General features: G+C 35.6%; 1 protein-coding gene across 4 annotated transcripts; it reads right to left on the bottom strand.

Annotated features, from left to right (window-relative positions):
• Positions 1–6,844: 6,844 nt before the first annotated feature.
• Positions 6,845–14,649, bottom strand: LOC125817628 (histone deacetylase 10, chloroplastic-like). Of its 4 annotated transcripts, none has more exons than XM_049497188.1 (6): positions 14,449–14,649; positions 12,267–12,510; positions 10,257–10,286; positions 9,980–10,054; positions 8,485–8,586; positions 6,845–6,957 (listed from the first exon to the last, which is right to left on the bottom strand). In XM_049497188.1, exons 1-6 carry the CDS (start codon positions 14,559–14,561, stop codon positions 6,862–6,864), a joined length of 660 nt encoding a protein of 219 aa, XP_049353145.1. In that variant the 5' UTR covers positions 14,562–14,649; the 3' UTR covers positions 6,845–6,861. The 4 variants fall into 4 exon arrangements, with proteins under 4 accessions (XP_049353145.1, XP_049353153.1, XP_049353167.1 ...); XM_049497204.1 differs by having other exon boundaries at positions 6,847–6,957; positions 8,469–8,586; XM_049497196.1 differs by lacking the exon at positions 10,257–10,286.
• Positions 14,650–17,488: the final 2,839 nt, after the last annotated feature.

Below are 17,488 nucleotides of genomic sequence, written 5' to 3'. Positions count from 1 at the left end.
GTCCATTAATTAGTATATTATAAAATATTTTCTTGCAATTTATGTTATTTAGAAATGTAGAATAAAATATAAATTTATATTATATAAAAATTTTGAAATAGTAAAATTTTATATCAATGAAAATTATATAAAGTGATTATTTGGGAAAAAGAAAGAAAAGATTTATATCATGAAATAAGAAAATAAGATTAAAATAGAATATACTGAGGAGAGAGGAGAAGATTCTTTTTTAGAGAGTAAAATAGAGAATTGGATTGGAGTTGGTTGTCTAACAAAATAGAGAACACTATATTTGGAGAGTAAACTAGAGTATAAGGTTGGAGGTGCCCTCAGGTTTATTTCCAGATGTTCTCATACTACATCAACAAAAAAAAGCTAAAATCACTAAAGTTTGGAGTAACCAAGGTTGGATCTCAGTGACAGAAGGCCTCTAAATGACTTAGGATATGGATAGATTCATAGAATTCCCTCAACATTCTCAATTTCTTCAAAACGAGTCTCACTAGAACAAGATAGATTACGGTGGCTAAGAGACAGTATAGGGATCTTTTCAGTCAAGATAGCAAATTATATGAGGAATCAGAACAACCACCTTAATGTGTAGTGGCCCTAGAAGCATTTGTGGAAACCAAGATACCATACAAAGTGACATGTTTTGTATGGGTCAGAACTAGAGCAACAACTATGGCAACACCAACACCAGCAAGACAGGGGTGAGCCTGAGCCAATATTGGGGTTGCACCCAAGGAGGAGCAATGGCAAGAGGCCGTGGTAGAGGTCACGGGAGAAGGCCCACTAGAGGCAGAGGATAAGCAACTTGTCCAACTAGAGATAGAGCAGTGACCCCTCCACCGGCTGACGAGGTAGCAAGAGAGGGTGATGAGGGGGAGATGAGCAGATTCATGAGAAGAAAGCACCACCCCAGCCTACTCCAGAGATGATCAACCAGGTTCTCACTTATCTTAGCAGGTTATCTGATCAGGGCCAGGCACCCCAGCGTTTTCTGCACTAGCACTCAAGTACAAGGAGTACAACATGTAGCTGGCACCCCCGCATGGATGCGTCCTTGGAAACATGAATGTTTCCTTGATTGACTACAGGGCTATAATGACTAGTGATCAGCATGATCTCTTTATTAAGTTCTTAAAGTTGAAACCTCCCATCTTCAAGGGTACTGAATCTGAAGATGCTTATGATTTCCATGTGGATTGTCACAAGCTGCTTCATAAGATGGACATAGTGGAGCGATTCGGTGTTGAGTTTGTTACCCTACCAGTTTCAGGGGATGCCTAAAATGTGGTGGAGGTCTCATGTTGAATGTCGACCAGCAAAGGCAACACCTATGACTTAGGCAGCCTTTTCTAGCTTCTTCATGGAGAAGTATATACTCGAACTTTGAGGGACAAGAGGAGAGATAAGTTCCTGAACATGGAGCAAGAAAGATGTCGGTTGCAGCCTATGAGGCCAAATTTCGTGCATTATCCAGATATGCCACTCAGCTTTGCTTCAGTCCGCAAGAGCGGATTCGCCGCTTTGTGAAAGGACTGAGGTAAGATTTGCAGATTCCAGCATTACAAGTAGTTTGCTTCTGCAAAATCTTTTCAAGAAGTGGTTGATTTTGTGATAGAGGTAAAGGGGGTGAAGCCAGATGACTTCACCAAGGTGTCAACATTTAAGAAGTTCCGTAAAGGAGGTGAGGTTAGTGGTTCTTACTCGAGAGGGCAGAGTTATGGGGGTTATCTACCCCGTCCTCTTCAGTCTTCATTGCAGGTTTCACCTGAGGGTCCGTCACCGACCAGCAAGCATTTTTCTGAGTTTGGGGGTTATCTTCAGTCTTCTTCCTCTTCACAGAGACAAACTCTCGACTCCAGGACTTGCCATGGGTGTGGTGAGGCTAGCATATCAAGAAATACTGTCTGAGGCAGAGTCAGGCTCGGTATGATCAGAGTTACAAATCTCCAGCAGTTAGAGGTAGGGGTGGTCATGGTAGAGGTCATCATTCAGGAGGACGTGGTGGCCAAAATAATGGTGGTCACCAGTTCGGTCGAGGTGGCGGGCAGGTTGGAACTACTGTAGCGCAGCCCGATAGAGGCAATGGATAGACATGTGATAAGCCCATTGTTATGCTTTCCCGGGAAGCCAGAGGCAAAGGCATCCAATGTTGTTATCACAGGTACTCTTCTGGTCTGTGATCGCATGGCTTCTATATTGTTTGATCCTGGATCCACATTTTCTTATGTATCTTCCTTATAAGCTAATGGACTTGATTTGCATTGTGACTGCTTGACATGCCTATTCGTGTCTATACATACTCATGTTGGTGAGTTTGTGTTAGTTGAGAAGGTGTATAGGTCTTGCCTTATGACTTTTGTGGGGAACAAAACTTATGTAGATTTGATTATTTTGGAGATGGTTGATTTCTACGTAATTCTGGGTATGACTTGGCTTTCTCCAAATTTTACTATCTTAGATTGTAATGCTAAGACTGTAACTTTGGCCAAGCTTGGGATAGATCCGCTGGTATGAGAGGGTGACTATATTCCCGCCCCAGTTCATATTATCTCTTTTCTTCGTGCTAAGAGGTTGGTGAGTAAGGGTTGTCCAGCTTTCTTGGCACATCTCAGGGATGATACTTCCAAAATGCCTTCGATCGAAACTGTTTTGATAGTTCGTGAGTTTGTGGATGTTTTTCCTGCAGACCTATCTAGTATGCCAATTGATAGGGATATTGATTTTTGTATTGACCTGGAGCTGGGGACTCACCCATTTCCATTCCCCTTATAGAATGGCCCCAGCTGAGTTGAGAGAGTTCAAGGCCCAACTTCAGGAGTTGTTAGGTAAAGGTTTTATTAGACCGAGTGCCCCAATTTTATTTGTGAAGAAGGATGGTAGTTTTTGAATGTGCATAGACTACAGGCAGTTGAATAAGGTGACTACTAAGAACAAGTACCCCATTCCTCGCATTAATGACTTGTTTGATCAGTTACAGGGTGCTTGTGTGTTCTCAAAAATTGATTTGAGGTACGGTTATCATCAACTAAAAATACGAGCAATGGATGTGCCAAAGACTGCTTTTCGAACAAGGTATGGACATTATGAGTTCTTAGTAATGTCTTTTGGGCTTACGAATGCCCCTGCTGCTTTCATAAGCCTGATGAATAGAATTTTTAAGCCATATTTGGATCTCTTCGTTATTGTATTTATTGATGATAATACTGATCTGCTCCAAGAGCAGGAAAGAACATGAAGAGCATTTGAGAATTGTTTTGGGGTTGTTAAGAGAGAAAAGGCTTTATACCAAATTCTCCAAGTGTGAGCTTTGGCTCAATTCAGTGTCCTTCTTGGGGCACATGGTTTCTAAGGATGGAGTGATGGTGGATCCCACTAAAATCGAAGCAGTGAAGAGTTGGGTAAGGCCTACTAATGTTTCAGAGGTAAGGAGTTTCGTTGGTTTAGCTAGCTACTACCGTCGGTTCGTTAAGGGATTTTCTTCCATTGCTCTGACCAAGCAGAATGTTCCCTTTGTATGGTCGGATGAGTGTGAAGAGAGCTTCCTAAAACTCAAGACCTTGTTGACTACTGCACGGATTCTTGCCTTGCCTGTGGAAGGTAAGAATTTCATTGTTTATTGTGATGCATATTATATTGGTTTAGGTGCAGTGCTAATGCAGGAGAGTAATGTATTTGCCTATGCTTCAAGGCAATTGAAAGTGCACGAACGTAACTATCCGACCCATGATTTGGATTTGACTGCAGTTGTATTTGCATTGAAGCAGTGGAGGCATTATCTACATGGGGTCAAGTGTGGAGTGTATACAGATCATCGTAGTTTACAATATGTGTTCACTCAGAAGGACTTGAATTTGAGGCAAAGGAGGTGGATGGAGTTACTGAAAGAATATGACATTACTATTCATAAAAGACCCATTAGGTCGTTTTGGGTACTATAGCTTCTTATTTCATAAAAGACTCTTCCGATAAATTCTAAATGGTATTTTGGACTATTTGTAACTATAGTTATTTATATAACTAATGAGGTAATTTTAATAATTAATTTAGTCGGGGGATAAAGAAAATAACATTAAAATTAGTAGTGAGCCATTTTTATCAGTTTTATAATTGGTCGTGTATAATAATTAGGATAAATAAATAATCTATAAAAGAAAGACGAAAGAAAACTAGGCGAGAAACTTTACCTGCGTCGTCTAACAAGGAAGACCGACATCGAGGTAATGTTTTGAATCTTCAATGTCCTTATTTAATGGTAGGGGGTTAAATATTATATAATAATATTTCATGGTTAGATATGAATTGAAAAGTGGGTGTTAGCGGATATGCTGGGAGTTTGGATTTTGAATAAGAAAGTGAGGGTGATAATGAATTAGTTGATGGATTAATGATTAGTCAATCATTGGCTGATGATATGATAAATTTGGCTTATAGTATATGATAAACTTGGGTCAGAGTTGTTGTCACTAGTTTTCAAAGTCAGTGGCTTTAATCTTGAATTTTATTACGTTGTCATCATATCATAAATTGAGTTTTAATATATTGAGATATGTAAATTAAATATTAGGTGTATTGTATAATTCGAATATCATTAAAGTGATGATAATTAGAGCAATTGAGACTTATCCTTAGGCTTGAACTTTAGGAAAGTGACTATAGATTTGGGTGAGTTTTTGGGTCTAGGCTAGACATATAGTAATATGGGTGTCTATAGACTCGTTTACTTATGAATTATGCATGTTTAATAGATTGAAAATGTTAGAAGGCATTGAAGAAAGGAAAAGTTTTGAAGAATTAGCTTGCTCGACTTCGATTTCTCGGTAGAGGTAGATTAGGGTTTATTCTATGCGATAGATAGACTCTTAATAGTGATTGATAATCAATGAGTGATATTGTGAATTTCTTTATGTACTTGATTGTGTGGTTTGGACAATCTGTGTGTTGTTTGTGATTGGTCTGAAATCCCGAGACCGTGAAATTTATAATCTTGAACTTTCTCTATCAAAGTGATGCCTTGAATAAAGAAGGTCTGATGAAATATTGTTAATGAAGTGAAAAGTTGTGATAATAAATGATAAATTAATGATATATTTGGATCGGGTGCCACGAGCCGGCACGATGTTATTGGATTGGGTGTCACGTTCTGGCACGGCAACATTAAAGGAAAACATATATAAATAATGTAATGTACTCAATCTCAAAGAACTCAATTCCTAAAATAGCTTAGTTTGGAGGCATGAGTCCCCATGTGTGCTCTTGATATTGTTGACTGATTACATACTTACTTTAGTGTTGTTGTCACTTGTTCATGTTGGTTGTTGCTTGCCACCTACTAATTGTCATAGTTGATTTTATACTATTACTCGTTGCCTATTAGTTTCTTTTCTTTCTATTTTGAGACTGAGTACATTACGTTATTTTTTTTTTAGTACATTACGTTGTTTATATATGTTTTCCTTTAATGTTGTCTTGCCAGAACGTGACACCCGATCCAATAACATCATGCCGGCTCATGGCACCCGATCCAAATAAATCGTTAATTTATCATTTATTATCATCACTTTTAACTTCATTAACAATATTTCATCAAGCCTTCTTTATTCAAGGCATCACTTCAATAGAGAAGGTTCAAGATTATAAATTTCACGGTCTCAGGATTTCAAACCAATCACAAACAACACAGATTATCCAAACCACACAACCAAGTACATAGATAAATTCACAATATCACTCAATGATTATCAATCACTATTAAGAGTCTATGTCTATCTATCACATAGAATAAATCATAACCTACCTCGACCGAGGAATCGAAGTCGTGCAAGTTAATTTTCCAAAGCTTTTCCTTTCCTCAATGCCTCTGAATGTTTTCAATATATTAAACATGCATAATTCATAAGTAAACGAGTCTATAGACACCCATATTACTATATGTCTAGCCTAGACCCAAAAACTCACCCAAATCTAGTCACTTTCCTAAAGTTCAAGCCTAAGGATAAGTCTCAATTGCTCTAATTATCATCACTTTAATGATATTCGAATTATACAATACACCTAATATTTAATTACATATCTCAATATATTAAATCTCAATTTATAATATGATGACAACGAAATAAAATTCAAGATTAAAGTCATTGGCTTCGAAAAGTAGTGGCAACAACTCTAACCCAAATTTATCATTTACTATAAGCCAAATTTATCAAGTCAATGATTGGCTAATCATTAGTCCATTAACCAATTCATTATCACCCTCACTTTCTTATTCAAAATCCAAACTCCCAGTACATCCGCTAACACCCACTTTCAATTCATATCTAACCATGAAATATTATTATATAATACTTAACCCCCTACCATTAAATAAGGACATTGAAGATTCAAAACATTACCTCGATGTCGGTCTTCCTTGTTAGACGCCGCAGGTAAAGTTTCTCGCCTAGTTTTCACTTTTCTTTCTTTTACAGATTATTTCTTACCCTAATTATTATACATGACCAATTATAAAAGTGGTAAAAATGGCTCACTACTAATTTTAATGTTATTTTCTTTAACCGACTAAATTAATTATTAAAATTACCCCATTAGTTATATACTTATAGTTACGAATAGTCCAAAATACCCATTTAGAATTTATCGGAAGAATTTTTTATGAAATAAGAAGTTATAGTACCCAAAACGACCTAACAGGTTGTTACAATGGCTGACGAACACCCAGCAGAAAACACCAAAAATAGTTGGGAAAAGGGAAAAATAAGCGTAATGTGATGCATGCGTGTTAACACCATAAAGTTAAATCTGGTTATTATTCTCCCAGACAGTAATAGAGACTAGCATCAGAAAGAGGAAGAGTTACCGTAAGAGATATATTCTTACTGTGGCAGTAGCATATGTGGGTCCAGATCCATCAATGAAAATTAGACCTTTCTCTGAAGCTTGATCCATAGCCTGCAGATGATAGTCAACAAATCAAGAGAACATAGGATGAGAAAAAATAATGGTGACAACGGCGATGACAAAGATGATGATGATAATAATACTACTAATAATAAATAAATATTAACAACGATAACAATTATTACAATGACATCACAAATAACAATAGGAATAGTAACAATATTAAGGATGATGACAACAATGATGCAAAGTAATAATAATGTGGAAAACATTCCCTCAGTTTCAGAAGGAATGGACAAGTTAGGAATATGAGAGTACAACCATTAAATTTTCTATCGCAGTTCATCAATTTCCTTATTTTCCTAAAATTAAAATTATATAAAAAGTATTGTTACTAAATCTTTTACAACTAAGAATATTTAGATAAAACACACATTGAGGATAAAATGAGAGAAATGACGTTTGAGATGGTTTAGCCATGTCCTACGTCAATTTATGAATGTGAAACCATAGCGAGTGAAAGTGTTAACAAAGAACGAGGTAAACCTAAAATCACATGAAAGAGAGTTGTCTCGAAGGACCTATAGTCTCTTGAAATACATGCAGGCCTAAGCAAAAATAGGGAACCCACCATTTCTCCACGTGTTACAATTTTTATAAAGAACAAATTCCAAAAATAAGGTAAAAAGTCCTTATGCTAGACTCTTTACAATATATGACAAAACTACGCATGTGGACATTACAAATTAAAACATTGTTTTAAACTATGTGGACTCTTCACTTTCATGGTGCACTCTTAGTGAATGGCAATGATATGGGTATGGGTGGTTCACATACTACTTTAAGATAGAATAAATCCCACTAAAAGTGAAAGCGGCCATGTAGAATACGTACCAATATCGACTTTTCAAACCCAAATCTTCATGTAACATCAGAATAATAGATGACTTTTAACGCAATAGCCCAAAATTGAAAAAAAAAAAAAAGGGGAATGCCAAGCATGAGATCATCTCTATCTACGGATTAAAAAAAAAACCCGTATCCATGATCGCATGAATTGAAAATATTAAGGAAATGTAAATTTTTAGATCGAATTCAAAGTTTGTTTGTATGATGGAAGTCATTTAAAATGGTAACTATTTTTCAAGAAAATGTTTTCTAGTATTTGATTGGTGAGTAGAAAATAGTTTCAGAAAAACATAGATCCATTAAGGATTAATAATAATCTTGGCAAACCAGGTAATGCTTGATTCAAAAATTTACTAGTAAAAATCAATAATGTCTAGGTGTTACTTGAAATAAATAATATAAAGTTGAAAATTTATGTTATAGTCTCCAATAAAAGACATGAAGTTAGAAGTGTAAATAGAAGTTCGGAAATGACTTGCATCGATATAAGAGGAAAGTCATTTTTCTCATTTTGATGGAAAACATTTTCTAGAAACCAAAATGTTGTCATCATGGAAAACATTTTCCTGAAAAGTGACTTCCATCAATCAAACACACCACCAGAGAAGTTTTGAATTATTGTACAACAACATTAATAAGAAGAATTACCAAACCTTATGGCTATGCTACCTTCTCAAGCCCTGAAATATAGGGCCCAGCATGAACACTTCCTATGTCATCTGTTGTAGCTGGTCTGAAATTCTGCACTTCAACAACATCTGAGCCTCGAAACTGGAACACAAGATAGCTTGATTAGTTGTATAGGTGTTTAATAACATCTCTATATGCATCTTACTAGTGCGCATGAAGGTTTTGGACATTTTAATCAGACACAAATCCCCCCCCCCCCCAAAAAAAACCCAAATGGTAGAGTTCTACCAGGAATTCTCTTGCCCTCCTATGATCACCATAGTGGTAAAGGTCCTATGACAAAGGAAAATTCACCGGATCTGACTTCATAGTTATCTCCCATAAGTTCCTAGGAGAAACTGCTTCACTCTAGCGTAGGATGGTAGCTCCTATAAAATCCTTCCTGTATATTGCTAACACTTAAGAATAAGAGGTAGCTCACACAAGGTTTAGCTAAATAGCTGAAATGGGAGTGTCATTAGGTGGCACATCATAGGAGAGTAATGACACCATTTGGGATGGTGATCCAGGCCAATGTCACAAGAGGCTTGGTTTAGTCGGTTTACTATCGGCGTGCATACTGGATGACATTGAATGTTACATGCAGGTTTGGCTTTTATGTCAACAGGATGTTGAGCAGCAACAGCCTGGAGAACTTTGGAACCATTGCCAGTTACGGAGATCCATGGGAGAGCAAGGCTAAAGAATTTATCACATGTTAGCCGAAGTCCAGAGGTTATGCACTATTATAGTGGTCGTGGATAGATTTTCGATGTATGCCCATCTTCATGCACGCCTCACTAAGCTCTGCGTTGCCGAGGAAGTTGTCAAGCTATTCTTTAAGAATGTGTTGAAGTATTGGGGCTTGGCGAGGCATATCATTAGTGACTGAGACCCTCACTTTACTGGGAACTTTTGGAGAGAGTTGTTGGACATACATGGCACGGGATTGCACTTTCCTACTAGCTTCAACCCGTAGACAGATGGATAGATGGAGCGAGTCAATGCCTTCTACTAGCTTCCACAATAAAGTTGCAATCAGTATAGCTCAGAGCTTCAGAATCATGTTCAACATGACTGAACAAAATAAAATGAAATTGATTGGCACTTCGTCAAAGAGAAAGTTACTAGTCGCACCTTGAGTTTGTTTCATGTAGCGTCCGAAAACAAATAGCGTATGTGCTTACATAGGGCCTCAGCAAAAGGACTTTTCATACTTCGGTTTGCAAGTTGGGCATGTGCAACATCTTTGCTTTAACTTCATGGAACAGATTACATATTAATTAGCATGATTTTAGGAGACTTCATTTTTCCTTTTCCTAGCGTAATTTTTATAAAATTATCTCACATTTTATCCCAAATTTATTTTCCTCATCTCTGATTCCAAATGACCCCTCAAGAGATACGCAATGTGTTTGTCTTTTATCATCACTGGTGAAAACAATAAACACAAGAATCAGCATTGACAAATAATTGTGCTGTGTTTGTGGCATACCTTTGAAGTCAGTTTCATCTTTTCCAAAGTTGTCAAAATTGCAGGAACTCTAGAGTTGCATTCTGGATGTGATTCCTGAAAATTTTTAGTGACTGAATTCCAAGAAATAGATATTCCCCAAAACAAAGACCTAGTAAAGAGAATCAACAAAAGATTTAAGCTAAATGTTAGGATGGTGAAGTTTACGCAGTTCTTACCCTAAGGAAATCATGCAACAGAACATTAACAAAAATCAGTAGAAATAAAAGGAGTTGTTCTATGACATCCAACTAAGTACTTTGATTAAGGATCCTTGCACTGTAGGAACCTGAAAACTCAGATGTATATCAACTACTTTAGCCAGCAAAATTAAGGGGCAAGGTCATAGGAGTGAAAAGTTTAAGATAGAATGGCGCATTTCTACCCAAAGATATTTTGCAAGTGAAATCTAGTCTAAACAAAAATATTAAGCAACAAACTATCACACTTAAATAGAATCAAAGTAAATATATTCAGATGATTCAGGCAGCATCTCACAGAACAAGAAATGGCAGTGGCACAATTTGTCAGTCCAATGTAACCACACGAGACATGCTAGGAAAAGAGAGAATGCCTCAGAAAAGCTGCAAACTACTGTTAGAGAAACATCAAGCAATAAAGGTAAGAGTTCCTACAAGGACATCCAAAAGAATTGGAACAAAAAAGGTAAGAAAATTGGAGAACATTTTGTATTCTCTAAAACAGAAGATAAAACTATCAAGCTTTCGACTTCTACATTCCGGTCTCGTTATGTTAACTTTAACTATTTGGTCGTGCATAGCTGCTCAGCATTACAAATAGAGGTACTCAAGTCTCAAGATAAACAGAAAAAACAAATCAAACCAAATTAAATTTAACACCAAATTTAACACCCATATCCAGGGGAAGAAAACTTAGACAGACAGATCACAGTGCGCAATGGGGCATGAGAGACGGAGTTCCTGAAACTAAAATTCTTGAAGTTAGATTCTTTGAATATTGAGCAATAGAACATTTCCTCTGACTGCTTACCTAATGATAATTAAGAGAGTTGGTTTGCTTGGTGGGGTATATGCTCACTAAGTGGCGGTCACGGCCCTTCAGATTTGGGTCTTGACATTGGATTTCACTTAAGTCACATAATTTTGAATTAAATGATTAATTTGGAACTTATTGACCGAAAATGTTGACTTGATCCAACGTGTCTTGAATTTAGGATTTAGCACAAGTATTGTATGGACTGATCCAATAAGATTTAGATGTCTACGATGTGTTTTGAAAGGGAAAGGCATAGACAAATTAATAATAAAAACCTGTCAATCTCCAACCAGCCGAAAAGTGGCACATGCCCTCAATTTAAATAGGTTTCATGTTGAAGGAGGAATGATACCTGAAAAGAGAAGGATCCTATTGTAGGATATTTAACTAAAATGTCACTGGAATTGAGATTCAGAACTTTAGCATACATGAGTTCTGGACATCTGATAGAGAATAAATGGCACCTTGCAAAGAACAAAAATCTAGGCATTTCTTACAAGAACTTTGTTCAATTGCAGATAAGTGAACCTTGGAAATAATATCTACTTTTCGCACATGCAGGCGACAGAATGATGTGCAACTACATGGAACAGAATAAGCACAACTTTCTCTTAGGGAACATATATTAACATTATCTACCTAATTCTCAAACTAATATCTTAGTAGGAAAACCAATAAGACAACTGTGGGAAAAAGACACACAGTGAGAATATAGAAAAAGAATAACCGTAAAGGCAGTAATTTGCTAATCTTTGCAATTAAATGGGCGAAAAAAAATATTGCTACTCCCTTTGGGCAGCCAAAACTGGATAGGAAGTTCATAGAGGTTGTAATGAACTTGATGACAGCATATTTTGAGGTTTATGACATATAACAGGTCTATGTTTCAGATTTCACTGCCATTTAAATTGATCAAGACACTTGAAACAATTCGAACCCCCTGAGGAGATTCTTCTACAAAAAAAAAAGTTAGGCCGTAAAAGAAGAGAAAATTTCTAGTTGCAACTCTGATATTAGAGTTTGGGTAGATTCCTCCTCAAGTCGTAAGCGGTTGCAAGGTAAACACTTGATCAAAACCGTAGCACCATATATAGCTTTAGTTTAACTCTCATGGTGGGCATCAAAAAAGAGAGATAAAAGTTTCTCCTCATGAGCTGGGTCCACAACAGTTTTAGGAGAAGAATGAAGTAAATGATTCCCTGGAATCACAAAGCTAGCTTGACAATGCATATGGTAAGTAGATTTACTTTACCTGATTATGACCCATTGCAGGAGCAGCAGCATATATCACTTTTGCACCAACTGCGATATGATCAGAAGGCAAGCCAACATCTCTTTCCTTCTGATTTGAACAATAAATGGTGCCTCGAACACTCGTTGAAGAATATCCCTTTTCTGGTCTGATGTGCTTCAGGAGATCTCTATACTTAATGGTAATTCCATTTTTGGAATACTTCTTATGAGAGTAAACGTGATGTCTAACATAGAACAGCAAGCTACCTGCCAAAAGGAATTGAAATAATTATGTATATCCATTGAAGAAAACAGCAGACCATTTTGAAAGAACAAACAAAACAACTCTGCAACAACAAGATTTGACATGATGATCTTATACAGTAGGAGTATTCCAACAGAAACTGTGCATTTTCAATGAGAAATACTTTCTCACCTACAACCAGGTCTATCCAAGAAAACATAATCAAATGATAGTTTAGTTTGGTTCATTAATTACGCTACTAAAAAAACAGTAAAAAGAGACCTAAAAAGGAGACCTCATGAGGTCTTTTTTCCGGAAAAAGAGACCTAAAAAGCGACATCAATAATAGGTCACTTTCATGATTCAAAGTTCACTCAACCTCCAACTTCATGAAACTAATGTAACATACTTGTAAATACTTGGTGTTTCCATTATCTTAATAATCAAATTGTAAACTTGTTCTACTTAATCTTGAATCATTTTGAAAGAATATTGGCTTCAAGTTAGAGTTATCTTTTCACGACTGCAAGCAAAAGCTATTACATAAAATAGTTGTCACAAGCATTATGAAAGGCACTCAGCTGACTTATGTTGCATGTGCTAAAAAGGACATTTCAAGTTTGTATCCTCCTGCTTGTGTGCCTTCTATGTTGTTGATGTTGAGTCTGTGGTTGTGGGTAGCATTAGGATACTTAAGAAAAGAAGTGGAGGAGGGACAAAGGGTAGGGTCTATGGTTTGGGAGAAAATAGCCTTGCAACTAAGTGAAACATTTACCTTAAAAAAGACTAGAGCCCATTTGGATTGACTTTTTAAAAGTGTTTTTAAGCTTAAAATAGCTTAAGTACTTTTGGAGTGTTTGGATAAGTTAAAAAAGTGCTTATAAGCACTTAGTTTTAAACTAAAATGCTAAAAATAGGTCAAAACCCATAAATTCTATAGCTTTTGGCTTATAAGTCAAAAATGAAAAGTCAACCAAACAAGCTCTAAAGCTAATACCAAAAATTTTCAAACAATCATGCAACCTTCACCTAATATTTAAAATAAAACTTGCAATTGCTTAATGATAAAGTTGATAGTTAATAGAAGACCATCATATTTATATTGTGGAACATGGAATAGAAATTTGATCGACAAGACAATAAAGTTGGCAAGACCAATTCATAGGACAGAGTAAGTAAGTATCAACTTTTAATTATAAATCACCCATACTTAAAATTTATGAACTTTTTTCCCAATGAACAGGTCCAATAAACAAAATTTGTATGACTCAAAGTGAAGAATCAACATGCAAGTAAACTAAATTAGGGGACTACATCAAAAAAAAATTAAACTTTGTACATTTTTCAGAACTTTCCAATGAGAACATACACAATATTGTGTGATTGAGTTAATTACAAAACAAAGTGAACAGTCAAAAAAAATCCTGCTTGACCCTATAATGGTGGCACTGCAACTACTATCAATTATCATATGCTCAACTGCCTGATCTCCACACCGAAATAACAAGATAGTAATCATCGGAACCATAAAAGAGCATTCGATGTTCCCTCAATACTTTAATGTTGTTAACATTCTTTTCCCTTTACAAATGTTCTCGATCCTTTACATAAAACTGATGATTTCATTAAGATCGAAGTAGCGAGTATAACTAGAAACTGATTGTAGCAGTTCACTCAACTTCTTCCCCCAATATTCAACTAAAATCTCAATACTTATTTTAACAACATTACCACAATGACACGATTTCTTAATTATAACTAATATTATTGAAAAAATTCATTAATTATTGAACAAGCACGATTATTTGAAGTATCATTAAAAATTAGCAGCAAAAGTAGAAAATAAAATCATAATTAATGAACCTAATGAGGAATTAATAAAGTGTTTTAGAGCTTATCATCAAAAGGTAAAACCTAACATGGATTTTTTTTTTAAAAATTAAGCGAATTTTGAAACTTACACTGGATCGAGGGGGCTGTAGGCCGTGAAGCAGTTGTGGCCGTGAAATTCGCCAATGGAGGTGCTGCTGCTGCGGACATCATCGCCGGTAGAGAGACTACAGAATTCATCACCGGTGGAGGAAGACGAAGTGCCGATAAATAATGGGAAATAATCTGCGGTTTTTATTTCATACATATAATAAATATTTTAAAAAAATATATATAAAGTGTAAACCTGAGCAAAAAAGATAATGGAAGGGAGTATTAGAATACTAAAAGATATGGATAGAGGGTATTTTTAAACGTTTTTCTATAGTCGAGGGGTATTTTTGTTTTTTCCTGAATTTTATATTTTATAATAGTTTTTTAATGAGGTCTTTTTTTTTAATCAAAGTAATCAACGAATATTTTATAAATAGAGACCTCGTGAGGTTGTTTTTTAAATATATTTTTTTAATTTTTTTTAAATCTTTGGAGATCTGATGAGGTTGCTATGTTTTCTTTGAAATTTAAAATTAACCTCGTAAGGTCATGGAGAATCTAATCATACACTTAATTTGCAGGAGCATTGAATATAGTTTCAAGTGCAATCACATGTATATAAATACGAACTATACTATATAAAGCTACAGTCTAAAATCGTACATGTTACAATTGTTCGTTCCAACACTTTTTGAAGAAGAAAACTTCAAAGAATCTTCACGCGAACTTTACTAGAATTGTAGAAGGAAAAAGGAGAATAAGCGAAAGAAGTGTCGATTCTTTTGAAATTGTAGGGAATGAAAGATACGTTAATTTCTCCTATGAGAACCCTTTTCTAATAGTTGTATTTTCATTATATTTATTAATATATATATATATATATATATATATATATATATATATATATATATATATATTCTTCTCACATGGATTCGAATTGACCCACATGAGTGACCCAATCCAATTTCCTTCAAGTCGCTATTATTATTTGGCGGATTTTCTTTTTGATTTGAACGACATCATGAGGTCTCTTGCTTTAAAAAAAAAAAAGTTAAAAAATGTTTTGTGGAATAAAGACCCCATGAGGTCTTTTTTAGGCGATCTGCTTTTTAGGTCTTTTTTTACTATTTTTTAATAGCGACACACTCTCGTTTGAGTATTTAACTTGCTTAAGGGGATCACTTAGACTGATAGGTTACCCGGTACTTTGAACTATTCTTAGACCAGGAAAGAAAAATAGATTCGTGATTAACACCCAAACCAAAAATTTTAGGATCCAGCCACAACAACAACTTTTAGATGTGATTGTATGCCTTCGTCGGGTGTTGGTGTATGAGTTATGCCCAGATATGTTGCCTAACGAGGAGCATAAGAGGTTTGAGATGTTCTAGAAAATAGATCTACTTCAGTTTCACATTGGACAAGAAGAGAACAGTTATGACTTTCTTGTGAGTTGTCATGAGACGTTACAAAATGTGGTGTTGGTGGAGTCCCACAGAGTGGATTACCATTTTTTTCACATGTGTGGCCTATCTAAGAAGTGGTGGCGGTTTGATGTCGATACTAGACTAACAGGTTCATTCCCTGTAACTTGCAAGAGGAGAAGTGGAGTTAGTTTGAGCACTTGACTTAAGATGGTATTTCAAATCGATTTTGGGACAAGATTTCATGCCTTGTTTCACTATGCTTTGGTGATTTTGCCAGATAAGACCAATAATTTGTCAATGCATGAGAAGTTTGACTTATCATATCCATGTAGTAACTTATTAGACAACCTCGTCTAGAGCTTCTTTTCAAAGAGTAATCGAGGTGGCCATGGAGGTTGAGCTTATTTGCCTCAAGGAATTTAGGGATTTGACGGACAAGAGGTCTTGAACTTCTTGTTATTTTAGTGGTACCTCATCTCGAGGTAGGGGATCTTTAAGGAGGGGTTTTCATCCTCAGTTCAGTGTACATGTTCATGTAGCTATTCAAGCGTCTGAGGGAGATTATTCTGGACAAGGCATCTACAACTCGGGTCAAAACTTATCAGGATTGTTGTTAGAGGTTTTCAGGTTATGATGACCATTCAATATATTCGGATACTTGTCAGTATATGTTTGTTCCTAGTCCTAGTATGAGTGTGGTGAGTCAGGTAAATCAATAGAGATTTCTACAGACTTAGAGAGGGAAGCTGACATCAATAGTGTTTTGTAAACCGTTGTTTCATTTCCAATTTTATAAAATTGAAAAGTTCTTTTAAAAAAAAGTGAGTAAAATTTTCAAATTCAACTTGAAAAAAATGAACAATTTAAAACACTTATATCGTAAAAAAAATATGTTATTTTAAGAAAAGTAAATACAATTTATATATCACGATTTTTATGAGAAGATGACAATGAAAGAAAACACTTATTTCTTTTTGTCACATTCACATTAGTTGGTCTTGATTCATTCAAATCTAATAACCACCCATTAACGCGAGGTATGCCTATTTTAAGAAGAAAAAAATTGGATCATAATTCACGAAGTTTTAGTTCCTCTAAAAAAACCACGCAAAACTTTTCTTTAAACATGGAGAAAGTTAAAGAAGATATTGTGTTGGCAGGTTCAGTGCGACATCATGGATTAGAAAATTGGAAAATGATGGCTGTCAAATTCTCAAATTTCATTCTTGATCGACATCGATGTATTCTTCAATTTTCGTATGTAGAATGTCAGGTCGAGTATGAAAGTTTAAAAAGGCGTTCTAAGTGTCTATATCAGACATTACTGAAGAAGAAGATGATGTGAGTGCATTCATATGTTGATGACAGATAAACTTACAAAGACTTATTGAGATTATTGGTCAGAGCAAGTCAAACTAAGGGATACTCCATCTTTTTCATAAGGGATAATACATATATTGGACCTTAAACTTGGCTTCAAATTTTAACTTTGACCTCCAACTTTCATAGTGCACAAACAGATACTTTAACTATCCAACCTTTTAATAAATAAACACGCGTGTCTTACCTGGCAAAACGCGTGATGTGCACATTTTTTGCGCGAGTAGGAGTGATTTTTGAGGCCTACAACAGTAAAAAAAAATGCTG

This window comes from Solanum verrucosum, unplaced genomic scaffold (assembly GCF_900185275.1).
Source record: "Solanum verrucosum unplaced genomic scaffold, falcon-dt-bn FXZP01000434.1, whole genome shotgun sequence".
Taxonomy (NCBI): domain Eukaryota; kingdom Viridiplantae; phylum Streptophyta; class Magnoliopsida; order Solanales; family Solanaceae; genus Solanum; species Solanum verrucosum.
The sequence above is the reverse complement of the archived record's forward strand: the minus strand, read 5'-3'. Positions and strand labels throughout refer to the sequence as shown.